We start from the raw sequence: 13,478 nt of genomic DNA, 5'->3' as shown, positions 1-13,478 counted from the left end.
CACCTTTCAGCAGGACAATAACCTAAAACACAAGGCCAAATATACACTGGAGTTGCTTACCAAGATGTCATTGAATGTTCCTGAGTGGCCTAGTTAGTTTTGACTTAAATCGTTTTAAATCTATGGCAAGACTTGAAAATGGTTTTCTAGCAATGATCAACAACCAACTTGACCGAGCATGAATACTTTTTTAAAGAATTATGAGCAAATATTGTACAATCCAGTGGTGCAAAGCTCTTAAAGACGTACAGCTGTGTGCAAAGCTCTTAAAGACGTACAGCTGTAATTGCAGCCAAATGTGATTCTAACATGTCTTGACTCAGGAGGTTGAATATGTATCTAATCAAGATATGAGTGTTTAATTTTATGTTAATAAAAAATAAAGTAAAACATTTTCTGCCACTTTGACATTAGAGTATTTTGTGTAGATCGTTGATTAATTTTTTAAAAATTAAATCCATTTTAATCACACTTTGTAACACAGGAAAATGTGGAAAAAGTCAAGGGGTGTGAATACTTTCTGAAGGCACTGTACATACAGTAAAATGTAACAGGGCATGTTTATACCTGTGCAGAACTTTCAATATGTGATTGGATTGTGGATCAAGTTTTAGCTCTTGGCCTGATAGCATCTCTTTCTGCCGCTATCAGTTACACAACAAGTTTGAGCAGCTGAAGCACATGCACCAGGAGGAGAAGAGGAAGGTGGAGGAGAAGAGGCGAGACCTGGAGGAGGAAATGAACGCCTTCAACCGCAGGAAAGTGGCAGCTGAGACATTGTCCTTAGCCCAGCCACTCAAGAAGGACAAGGACAAAAAAAAGTAAGTGATTTCCATTCATCTCTTTTCATCTCCCTCTCTCTCCCTATATTCCTCCCAAACCTCAACCTCTCTTACGTTAGGTTTAGCTTTCACTCCCTTTTTCCCCAAGAGGAGTGAATTGAGATCGCAGGGAGTAGTGGATTGACTTAAACTATGTGAGAAGCAGAAGCTGTAAAGAGATGGCTGAGTCCGTGTCCTGATCATATGTGGTATTCTTCTCTGCTCCCCCTAAGTTGCATACCAGGGTGCAGTGTTTATTGTATACTGAAATAGTTATGTGAATATGAGCAGACATGGAAAATAGCTCAACTCTGCAGCTCCTGGTTGGAGAGGCAGGTTCTCTGTGAGGCAACATCTAGTAGTGGATAATACACTGTGGTGTACCTAACAAACTGGGTACTGAGTTTATATACAAGTATGTGGACTTCCTTTCAAATGAATGGATTCTGCTATGTCAGCCACACCAGTAGCTGACAGCTGTATAAAATCTAGCACACAGTCATAGCTAAACATTGGCAGTAGAATGGCCTGTACTGAAGAGCTCAGTGACTTTCAACTTGGCACTGTCATAGGATGCCACCTTTCTAACAAGTCAGTTGGTCAAATTTCTGGCCTGCTAGAGATGCACCGGTCATTTGTAAGGGCTGTTATTGTGAAGTGGAAACTTCTAGAAGGAACAGCGGCTCAGACGCGAGGTGGAAGGCCACACAAGCTCACAGAACAGGACCGCTGTTCTCGGTTGCAACACTGACTACCGAGTTCCAAACTGCCGCTAGAAGCAACATCAGCACAAGAACTGTTTGTTGGGAGCTTTGTGAGCAGTCGCATGCACACAAGCCTAAGTTCACAATGCCCAATGTCAAGCATTGGCTGGAGTGGTGTAAAGCTCAGCGCAATTGGACTCTAGAGCAGTGGAAACGTGTTTTCTGGAGTGATGAATCACGCTACCTGCCCCAATGCATAGTGCCAACTGTACAGTTTGATGGAGGAGGAATAATGGTCTGGGGCTGTTGACCATGGTTCAGGCCCCTTAGTTCCAGTAAAGGGAAATGTTAACGCTTCAGCATACAATGACATTCTAGATGATTCTGTTCAGGGAAGGCCTTTTCCTGTTTCAGCATCACAATGCCCCAGTGCACAAAGCGAGGTCCATACAGAAGTGGTTTGTTGAGATTGGTGTAGAAGAACTTGGCTGGCCTGCACAGAGCCCTGACCTCAACCCCATCGAACACCTTTGGGATGAATTGGAACGCCGACTGTGAGCCGGGCCTAATCGCCCAACATCCGTGCCCCGACCTCGCTAATGCTCTTGTGGCTGAATGGAAGCAAATCCCTACATCTAGGGGAAAACCTTCCCAGAACAGTGGAGGCTGTTATAGCAGCAAATGGCAGACCAACTCCATATTAATGCCCAAGATTTTGGAATGAGATGTTCGACAAGCAGGTGTCTGCATAATTTGGGCCATGTAGTGTATGTGCAATGGCAGTTATATTAGTGAAACAGTTGATCCATTTTGGGGTTAGTCTGACAGATTCTGTAGATCCAGAGGTAGTGCTTAGATTTTTTTTAAACTACATTATTGTAGGCCAAAGTCATGTTTAGTTGAGAAACCCCGTTTTTATGTTAGAACTTGACATTTACAGTGCCATAAAGTGTTTTTCTTCACAATGGGTTTGAAGGGCTCCCTCCCTTGACAGCTCTGAGAATTGCCTCTCTTTCATTTATTCTGCTGTACTGAAGTTATGATTCTCTGAGGTACAATCCACTTATTTTCTCTATTCTTTCATTTCACTGTCATTATACTTTACCTTCATGAAGTCAGACATTTTTCTGAAAGATTGTGAATGTGGTATGCATTTTCACTGCATGATTTCACTGCAGTGTTTTCATTCACTTTATTTTGTCATTGTCATTTCCTTTGTAATTTTCTTTCAGTTAATATATGGGCCCAAGCCAACCATGGATTTGTCTTCCATCATCATAGCGACGTCAACGTTTTTAATTTTTTAAAATACATTCCTTCATGACAATGTACACATGGACCAAAGATGCTGATGGGACAGGATATGAAGAGATTGAGCGAGAGAGCTGACTCGCTGAAAGTGGCCATTCCCTTCTGGATCATTCATGTTATGATTTGTCTTCTTTTTTTAAAATACATTTTGTTTGGTTTTTCTTTTTCTTGTTTGAGACTTACTGATCTGTTTTGCTTTGTGACTGAAGGCACAACAAATCATGGACTTTCAACATGCAATGCTTTTTGGTACTGACATGTATTACCTTGTTCTCCCATGTTGTCAGTTAATGTAATGTTAATGGCTAAGCATTTACTGGTAGTGTAGGTGGACTCAACTCACCACCAGCCATACACCAGTGTTCCTCTATCTGACGTTAGACAGTGGCCATACACCAGTGTTCTGCTATCTGATGTTACAGTGGCCATACACCAGTGTTCTGCTATCTGACGTTAGACAGTGTCCATACACCAGTGTTCTGCTATCTGACGTTAGACAGTGGCCATACACCAGTGTTCTGCTATCTGACGTTAGACAGTGGCCATACACCAGTGTTCCTCTATCTGACGTTAGACAGTAGCCATACACCAGTGTTCCTCTATCTGACGTTAGACAGTGGCCATACACCAGTGTTCCTCTATCTGACGTTAGACAGTGGCCATACACCAGTGTTCCTCTATCTGACGTTAGACAGTGGCCATACACCAGTGTTCTGCTATCTGATGTTACAGTGGCCATACACCAGTGTTCTGCTATCTGACGTTAGACAGTGGCCAGTGTTCTGCTATCTGGCGTTAGACAGTGGCCATACACCAGTGGCCATCTGGCGTTAGACACCAGTGTTCTGCTATCTGACGTTAGACAGTGGCCATACACCAGTGTTCCTCTATCTGACGTTAGACAGTGTTCCTCTAGCCATACACCAGTGTTCCTCTATCTGACGTTAGACAGTGGCCATACACCAGTGTTCCTGTTCTATCTGGCGTTAGACAGTGGCCATACACCAGTGTTCCTCTATCTGACGTTAGACAGTGGCCATACACCAGTGTTCTGCTATCTGTTCTGTTCTGACAGTGGCCATACACCAGTGTTCCTCTATCTGACGTTAGACCAGTGGCCATACACCAGTGTTCCTCTATCTGGCGTTAGACAGTGGCCATACACCAGTGTTCTGCTATCTGACGTTAGACAGTGGCCATACACCAGTGTTCTGCCATACACCAGTGTTCTGCTATCTGACGTTAGACAGTGGCCTATCTGGCGTACACCAGTGTTCTGCTATCTGACGTTAGACAGTGGCCATACACCAGTGTTCTGCTATCTGACGTTAGACAGTGGCCATACACCAGTGTTCCTCTATCTGACGTTAGACAGTGGCCATACACCAGTGTTCTGCTATCTGATGTTACAGTGGCCATACACCAGTGTTCTGCTATCTGACGTTAGACAGTGGCCATACACCAGTGTTCTGCTATCTGACGTTAGACAGTGGCCATACACCAGTGTTCCTCTATCTGACGTTAGACAGTAGCCATACACCAGTGTTCCTCTATCTGACGTTAGACAGTGGCCATACACCAGTGTTCCTCTATCTGACGTTAGACAGTGGCCATACACCAGTGTTCCTCTATCTGACGTTAGACAGTGGCCATACACCAGTGTTCTGCTATCTGACGTTCTAGATCTGAGTGACCTGGCCACCAGTGTTCCTCTATCTGACGTTAGACAGTGGCCATACACCAGTGTTCCTCTATCTGACGTTAGACAGTGGCCATACACCAGTGTTCTGCTATCTGACGTTAGACAGTGGCCATACACCAGTGTTCTGCTATCTGACGTTAGACAGTGGCCATACACCAGTGTTCTGCTATCTGATGTTACAGTGGCCATACACCAGTGTTCCGCTATCTGACGTTAGACAGTGGCCATACACCAGTGTTCTGCTATCTGACGTTAGACAGTGGCCATACACCAGTGTTCTGCTATCTGATGTTACAGTGGCCATACACCAGTGTTCCTCTATCTGACGTTAGACAATGGCCTTACACCAGTGTTCCTCTATCTGACGTTAGACAGTGGCCATACACCAGTGTTCCTCTATCTGACGTTAGACAGTGGCCATACACCAGTGTTCCTCTATCTGACGTTAGACAGTGGCCTTACACCACTGTTCTGCTATCTGACGTTAGACAGTGGCCATACACCAGTGTTCCGCTATCTGACGTTAGACAGTGGCCATACACCAGTGTTCCTCTATCTGACGTTAGACAGTGGCCATACACCAGTGTTCTGCTATCTGACGTTAGACAGTGGCCATACACCAGTGTTCTGCTATCTGACGTTAGACAGTGGCCATACACCAGTGTTCTGCTATCTGACGTTAGACAGTGGCCATACACCAGTGTTCTGCTATCTGACGTTAGACAGTGGCCATACACCAGTGTTCTGCTATCTGACGTTAGACAGTGGCCATACACCTTATAGAGTGGGTTCTGAATTCTGTGCCAAACTAGACCAGACCTTAGTCATGAATAGTAATAACAAAACATAAGTACAATACCTGTATATTTATATTTTTGCAAACACTTATATATGTAGGTACCATCGAGTAAACTAGTCCTAAAATATACAATAAATACTGGTGCTGTTTTATATTCATCCAGAAACATGTATGGTAATATTTTGAGCTTACGTGGCTTTATTAAAATGTATATGATGAAGCACATAATGCTGTATGTTTGTGATGTACCATAAGCCATTGATGTGAGAAGTCAGTTTACACTACCCATATGCAAAGCAGCGTCTAATAGAGGCCACGACTTACAGTAGAAATGTTTACATCGAAAGGCTAGAAGAAAGATGTACTCACTCACTTTATTGTAAATAAATGCAAGCCCTCGCCTTGGATGTGTCCCTATCCCATGATTGATTTGATTGTTAAGAGAACTCGTGTGTAGTTCGAGAGAGACGACAGCTGTTAGTTTTGCATACCTGCTCAATACCCCCTTTGAGAAGTTGTTCAGTAGGTAAGTTTAGGCCAATAGAAATGGAGAGCTCATGGTATCCGTGCAGTAAGGAGTAGCCCTCTGATTTTAACCTTTCCTTTTGGGAAATGGGCCATGACCAATGGTTGAAAGAGGATGTTACTCTGTGCTCTACCCCACCACATGCTGACCTCTGCAGTGGGTTAGCCCTCAGGTTTGTGCTGTGCCAGTGTCATCCAGACAGTTACAGCTCACTGATGACCCTGCCGTACTCCTCCCAGCGAACCTCAAAGCACTTCCCTATTTAAGGTTTATTTTAACCACTTCATTTGAAAAATATTATTTGTTAGGCCTTTATGAGCAAATGTCAATTTCATCCGAAGGCTTTTGTTGGCATAACTCCATGTAATTTGCTTTAAGCTACTGCCTTTTCAAATCACAAGTTGTATTATGATAGGATGAAAGATGTGCTTTGTACATGTCTTATTGGTTAGAGCTTAGAGGTTTGAGCAGGAATTCTATTTTCTCCTGAGGGCAAATTCAAAAACATGATTACAAAACCCAACCCAAAGTAGAACAGAGCTCTGTCATCCATTTACCAACATGACCAATTGAAATGGCAGACTATATTGCGTAATCATGTGTATGGAATTCAGTTATTTTGCCAGTTTGGAAAAATAAGGTGGAAAGGGATGATGGCTTATGGATAATTTTCATTAACAAGTGTGAACATGAAATGTAATGTTTCTCTGTTTTTGCTTCATTCTGGGGACAAAATAGTAACATTGCTGCTTTATCAGAAACGGCCGAAGAGATCGTCACACAATTTGGAAAACCGTAACATCAATGACAATGTATTTGACAGCATTACAATACTCCACTGTATCCCAAACCTAAGTTCAATGCTAGTGGTAGATAAAGAAGCACATGTTAACACTTCCTCACATTGCTTCTGAGATGTGACCACCTTTAAATGAATAATAAAACGTCTTTGCAGCACATTGTCACTTGTAAATAAAGCATTTTGTAAAAGTAGTTAGTGAATAACGTGGAGGTCAACAGAACAAACATGTTTTAGTACAAGGAAGTAAAAACTAAAAATATTGTATATAAAAAGCTCTAAATAGGTAAGGAAGAGGCAGTTCCACGTTCATGATAAGGTATTCTATGTTCTCAATCGCAAAATATAAACACAATCCCCCACACATGCACTCAGACCTGTTCATCAGTCCAACAGGATATTGGCTCACATTCTGGTGGGCCTCATGGGGAACCCCGCTGACCTCCAGAGCCAACACGTCATTGTATAGGCACCCAAAACCATCGTAGAACTTGTGTCTCCCGGTCTGCCTGAGTCCCAGTCTCCCTGCAGGCCCCCTCATCATCCTGGTGCTGCTTGGTCATGTTAAAATATGTACACCTCTGTGGCTGGCAGGGAGAACTCCAGGCTGGTGAGGTACTGTGTTATTTGTCAACCATCTCCTTGCACTGGATGTTCTGAATCTGGCGTAGAAAAACAAAACATCACAAGAGATTTTGTCAAATGAAAACACATGACAGATGTAGTTAATTGTGTGTGGGTTCCATGTTTTAAACTCAACTGTAAAAATAACATATATTGATAGACATACAGTATGGTATGAACCAACCAGGAACATAGACAGACCTGTCTTATTGATAAAGTGAGAACAAAGGTGTTATTGTGAACTGAATATATATATACACACACAGTACCAGTCAAAGGTTTGGACACCTACTCATTCAAGGGCTTTTCTTTATTTTGACTATATTATACATTGTCGAATAATAGTGAAGACATCAACTATGAAATAACACATATGGAATAATGTAGTAACCAAGAAAGTGTTAAACAAATAAAAAAAACAAGCATTTATTTGGGCTGCAATCTGAGGCTGGAAACTAATGAACTGATCCTCTGCAGCAGAGGTAACTCTGGGTCTTCATTTCCTGTGGCGGTCCTCATGGTTTTTGCGACTGCACTTGAAACATAATTTTCCAGATTGACTGACCTGCATGTCTTAAAGTAATGATGGACTGTATTTCTCTTTGCTTTATTTGAGCTGTTCTTGACATAATATGGAGTTTGTCTTTTACCAAATATGGCGATCTTCTGTATACCACCCCTACCTTGTCACAACAACTGATTGGCTCAAACACATTAAGGAAATAAATTCCAGATATTAACTTTTAATAAGGCCTTCCCGGTGACTACCTCTTGAAGCTGGTTGAGAGAATGCCAAGAGTGTACACAGCTGTTATCAAGGCAAAGGGTGGCTACTTTGAAGAATCTCAAATATATTTGGATTTGTTTAACACTTTCTTGGTTACTGTGTTATTTCATAGTATTGATGTCTTCACTATTATTCTACAATGTAGAAAATAGTAAAAAAAGAAATAAAAACACTGGAATGAGTAGGTATGGCTGAAACATTTGACTGGTACTGTATAAATACTACCTCTAACATACTTACCTAATATTTACTTACATGAGCACCAACTTGGTCAAATAATATCACACCAAACACTAAAGCACAACACCAAACAGTCTCAAGCGTTTTGAACAGTGTGAGGGGTGGCGATAGCGGCAAAGAGAGGCGTTGCGTGTCTTACCTGTGTTTTCCTCAGCAGATCGGTGAAGAAGGAGAACCAGTCTGGGGTGAGTCTCTCCAACTCCAAGGTAATGATGGCCAAGGCCAGTGTGGAGCCTTTGAAATGTGACAGCTGGTGGCAGGCCATACAGTGCTGCACCTGCCTGGTCCACAATGCTACCTGGAAGCAAGGCCTCTTCTGAGTCTCAGGACCCATGGTGGGAAGGTGGGGATGTCTAGAGATCAACAGGGCATGGAACTGCAATCATACAGAAAAATGGAGACCAAAATGACTACATATCCACCCACCGTTTCATTCATTCAATCATCACCAATTCATATCGATCATGGACAATTTCCCACTTCTTCCCTTTACCAGCCATTCCCATATTACATTGCAATGTTAGTAACCCCCCCCCCCCCCCCAATGTGTTACGGTGGAAAGTATGTGCCAATATCCCTATAGAATCCCCATTGTGATTTGAAAGACAATGGAGACATGACTACACCAAATCACATTTTATTGGATGCATACACTTTATTTAAGTTCAATTGCAAGGTACATTTTCAGGGGAATGTAATTGTGAAATACTTATTGTTGGAAAGTATTTATTTGAAAAGTATTAAGAGGAAATTTATTTGTATTTTACTAGAATTTTTTTTATGTATCATGTTTTTTGTTGTTGTTCTACAATACTTTTTGTATTTTGTAATAATATTACCTATTGTGAGCTAGGACAATATGGAATAGTTCTTATGGATTACACTATAATCTACACACAACTAACTGGTGGTCATCAACCTCTGAAATATTTTAGTATTCAACGCAATGTTATGTTGTTATAATTTGAGGACATTTTTCCTTTGGCCCTGGTTTGAAACAACACTAATTCACACAGACAGAATTCTATTCCAGAGTGTTTTGGCCAATGGTTGTGGTTTGTGAAGATAACATTGCAGAGACGTCTTACATTAAAACAAAGAAAGATTTAAGATGGAAATAACTATTACTAAAGGATTAAATATGTCTGGTAGTGCAATTAGTATTTACCGCTTATTTGACTTCCAGTTTGTAGAGTGTAGTATAAAGTATGGATCTTTCCAAGAAGTCAAACTCCAGTGTGCCAAATCTGAAAATATGCAGCATGGAATTCAACTACACTAAATGTGCATACCTGACCGCATGGTAATATTCCAGTTCATCTAGGCCAGTGGTATTCGAAGTCTGGGTTGTGACCCCAGGGGGAACTGCAGTGGGGTTGCCAAAATTATGATATACAGTTTTTTTGGAACCAAAAATGAAGAGTACAGATTATTGTATGGGACAATATACAAATGTTTTTGAGAAAGATAATTAGAAAAATGCTATTTCATTTAGTAAATATACATTTACATTTAAGTCATTTAGCAGACGCTCTTATCCAGAGCGACTTACAAATTGGTGCGTTCACCTTAAGACATCCAGTGGAACAGCCACTTTACAATAGTGCATCTAAATCTTTTAAGGGGGGGGGGGGGGGTGAGAAGGATTACTTTATCCTAGCCTAGGTATTCCTGAAAGAGGTGGGGTTTCAGGTGTCTCCGGAAGGTGGTGATTGACTCCGCTGTCCTGGCGTCGTGAGGGAGTTTGTTCCACCATTGGGGGCCAGAGCAGCGAACAGTTTTGACTGGGCTGCGCGGGAACTGTACTTCCTCAGTGGTAGGGAGGCGAGCAGGCCAGAGGTGGATGAACGCAGTGCCCTTGTTTGGGTGTAGGGCCTGATCAGAGCCTGGAGGTACTGAGGTACTGAATAAATAAATATATTTATTGGTTTCTTTTCATTTTGATAAGAGATGAAAATGTAATGAATTAAAGGTTATTGGTTGATGTAAAAATCGGAATATACCGGTTTAAGGTCGTGCCATTAGATTTGGGGTGGGTTTGCAAGTAATTCTTATAGAAAAAAATGGGTTCCCTAGAAATTCTGGCAGAAAAAAAATGGGGTTCCCGCTGAAAAAGTTTGAATACCACTGATCTAGGTTATGCGTTTTGTTAAGATTGTACTTGGGAGTGGATTAGACTAATTCTATATCAAATGGCTCTCCCTTTGTTAGCAACCAGGGTTCTACTTTACAGTCAGATAAGTGCCTTGGCCTGATCTATGATCTACAGAGCACTCAATCCCCATGTTTTAGACGACAGCTTTCCAATGGTGTCAAGTGTGGACAGAGACATATCACAGGGGGGCACAAGTCAAATCAATGCACAATTTATAGGACCAATTCTCCAAGGGGGGAGAAGTTCACAATGGACATCTTTGACGAGATGAAGTGTGTGTGTCCCTTGTGCTTTTCTACTGCTGTGTGAGCCCGTCAAAGCAGCGAGGACGTTTTAACGGCTACTTACCATGCAAAGGAAGTCAATTGGTGTCGTGGCGTACAGGTCCCAGTTCAGCTCATCTAGTATAAAACTCTCCATGCAAAGAATCTCAGCTATTGAAAAGTTGCATCCGCTCTGCACAACAAGGTCCTTGACTGACCCAATCACCTGCTTCAACAGACAGGAACAAGGAAGCCAATAAATGTATTGTATTAAACAAACATTGTGTTGTTTTTTGATCGATTATAAGAAAGAATACACTTGTTCTGTGTTTACTGTTATGCTATGTTTTGATGTTAAATTTACAAGAGATTAAAAAATCCCACCTCATCCTCCTTGTAGATTCTGATTTTAAAGACCGGCACTTTACAAGCGCCTCTCCCTGTCCAGTGCACCCTCCAATAAAGCCATCAAAACGTTGCTTCTTGAAAGCTCCTGGGTTCTTCAACGTGACCTTGGTGCTGGCCAGGCTTCTCCACCACCTGAAAGGGACACACTGTTTAGTGTTACAGGCCATGACATTTACAATGAGATTATGATATGCATCACAGAGTAGTTTAACACAATTGAACATTTCAAAAAAATCATAGGCTACATTGAACATCCACGTCATAAATACTTTGTAACAAAACCCTGAAATGTATTAGGTTACAGTGTCCAATCAAAAATAGCACTAGTATTTGTTTTCTTCCTCGCAAAAGGTTAATCTTGTCACTTGTCCCAATATGGAAATTTCAAATTTGGATAGAGTGAATACACAATTCTAAACACCTGATTTCTGAACAGAATATACCCACTGAATGGATTGTGGATAAGGTGCGAAGTGATTTGTCAACAGTTTAGCTACAAGCTCATAAAGCGCTCCATTGATGGATTGAATACAGGAAATCAAGAAATACGCGTTATATTTTTGTAAACAATGCACGCCATTTGCTGCTTTTTTTGCGCTAGGTGTACAAAAACATTGCCCATTTTTTAAGTAATGTACTCTAAGTTCTGCGCAAAGCTACTTTGGCTTATTATGCACAAAACAGAACACACAATATGGGTGGGATAGTGAGCAGCTGGTCGCAGCTACAGCCAATTATTGCATGCTGAGCTCTTTCTACCTATTTCCTGAATCAATCAGTCTTCCTACCTCTTCCGTTCGAAATACAGGTATGTTATTCTTTGACAACAGGCGTATTTATGTTCAAGTTTTAATCTTCCATGTTTACCATAGCAAAATGATTAAATCAAACCAGATGGAATGTTGTCAGTAAAATATTGCAGGATAGCTCACACTTAATTCCATGCAGTCTTATACTGACAAACACAAAACAAACAGCATAAACACGGGAAAAAATATATATAAATAAAGTCACCACAATAAGAGAACCCAAATCCAGCCCCTATGCCTACCTTTTCGTCATGTCAGGGGTCAAAGATAAGAGAACAGTCATAAAACTTCGAACCTCCACCGAAAATTGACCTACAAAATGTACTGTAATAAGTATCAAATAATATATTATTTGAGCTACTTTTTGTATGTGCATAAAATCAAGTTATTATTCTGAATATTGTTTTCAAACTGAAACCTAATCAGGTTGTTTTCCTTCAGCACTTTGTTGAGAGTACAGAAAATTGGGACATTACATTATAAAGGGGCCTACAGTGGGCAGTAGGCTATGCTTACCTGTTTTGGTTGTTCTCCCTCAACCACTATTCTGAATCCATTTTGTATTATTTAGATTCACAGGAATACAACACAAAACAACTGCAGCAAACAACTGCTTAGGCAGTTGTAAGCATAGAAAGGTTGAGTGTTAGGCTACTGCATAGGATGGAAATAATTTGACCATTTACAGACATGGCATAGATCAGTGATACCACAAAACAAGTAGGTCTAATACCACTTTTGCAGTAATGATGACAATACATATTTCCCATCAATAACATGGCTTTACATGACAGTCAGTACTTTCGGTGAGTAGGTCTTCTTCCCACGCTCATCTCTGGATATCTGCAACAACAAAACACACAGCTGACACTGATAAGTTGCAGTAGTTGAGGTCAGCCTTGAATTTGATAAGACTATATATACACTACCGCTCAAAAGTTTGGGGTCACTTAGAAATGTCCTTGTTTTCCAGGAAAACATACATGAAATGAGTTGCAAAATGAATGGGAAATATAGTCAAGATGTTGACAAGGTTATAAGTAATGATTTTTTATTTAAATAATAATAGGGTCTTTTAAACTTTGCTTTCGTCAAAGAATCCTCCATAGGCAGCAATTCCAGCCTTGCAGACATTTGGCTTTCTAGTTGTCAATTTGTTGAGGTAATCTGAAGAGATTTAACCCCATGCTTCCTGAAGTGAGATCCGGTGACTGTGCTGGCCACTCCATTATAGACAGAATACCAGCTGACTGCTTCTTCCCTAAATAGTTCTTGCATAGTTTGGAGCTGTGCTTTGGGTCATTGTCCTGTTGTAGGAAGAAATTGGCTCCAATTAAGCACCGTCCACAGGGTATGGCATGGCGTTGCAAAATGGAGTGATAGCCTTCCTCCTTCAAGATCCCTTTTACCCTGTACAAATCTCCCACTTTACCACCACCAAAGCACCCCAAGACCATCACATTGCCTCCACCATGACTGAAAGATGGCGTCAAGCACTCCTCCAGCATCTTTAAAAAAAAAAATCTGCTT

The 13,478-nt window shown here is 41.2% G+C and overlaps 1 protein-coding gene across 2 annotated transcripts in view; it reads left to right on the top strand.

Moving 5' to 3' along the window:
* The window catches only part of LOC115136216 (septin-8-A-like), a 59,265-nt gene extending 48,146 nt beyond the window's left edge, over positions 1-11,119 (top strand). The window contains exons 9-10 of one of the 2 annotated variants that reach the window (XM_029671791.2): positions 652-821; positions 8,471-11,119. In XM_029671791.2, the coding sequence (XP_029527651.1) occupies positions 652-821; positions 8,471-8,633 (333 nt within the window). In that variant the 3' untranslated portion in view covers positions 8,634-11,119. Of the gene's footprint in view, positions 1-651; positions 822-2,757; positions 3,365-8,470 lie in introns of those variants that run through there. The other variant, XM_029671792.2, reaches the window with a different exon arrangement.
* Positions 11,120-13,478: the final 2,359 nt, after the last annotated feature.

This window comes from Oncorhynchus nerka, linkage group LG10, assembly GCF_034236695.1.
Source record: "Oncorhynchus nerka isolate Pitt River linkage group LG10, Oner_Uvic_2.0, whole genome shotgun sequence".
Classification (NCBI taxonomy): Eukaryota; Metazoa; Chordata; class Actinopteri; order Salmoniformes; family Salmonidae; genus Oncorhynchus; species Oncorhynchus nerka.
The sequence above is the reverse complement of the archived record's forward strand: the minus strand, read 5'-3'. Positions and strand labels throughout refer to the sequence as shown.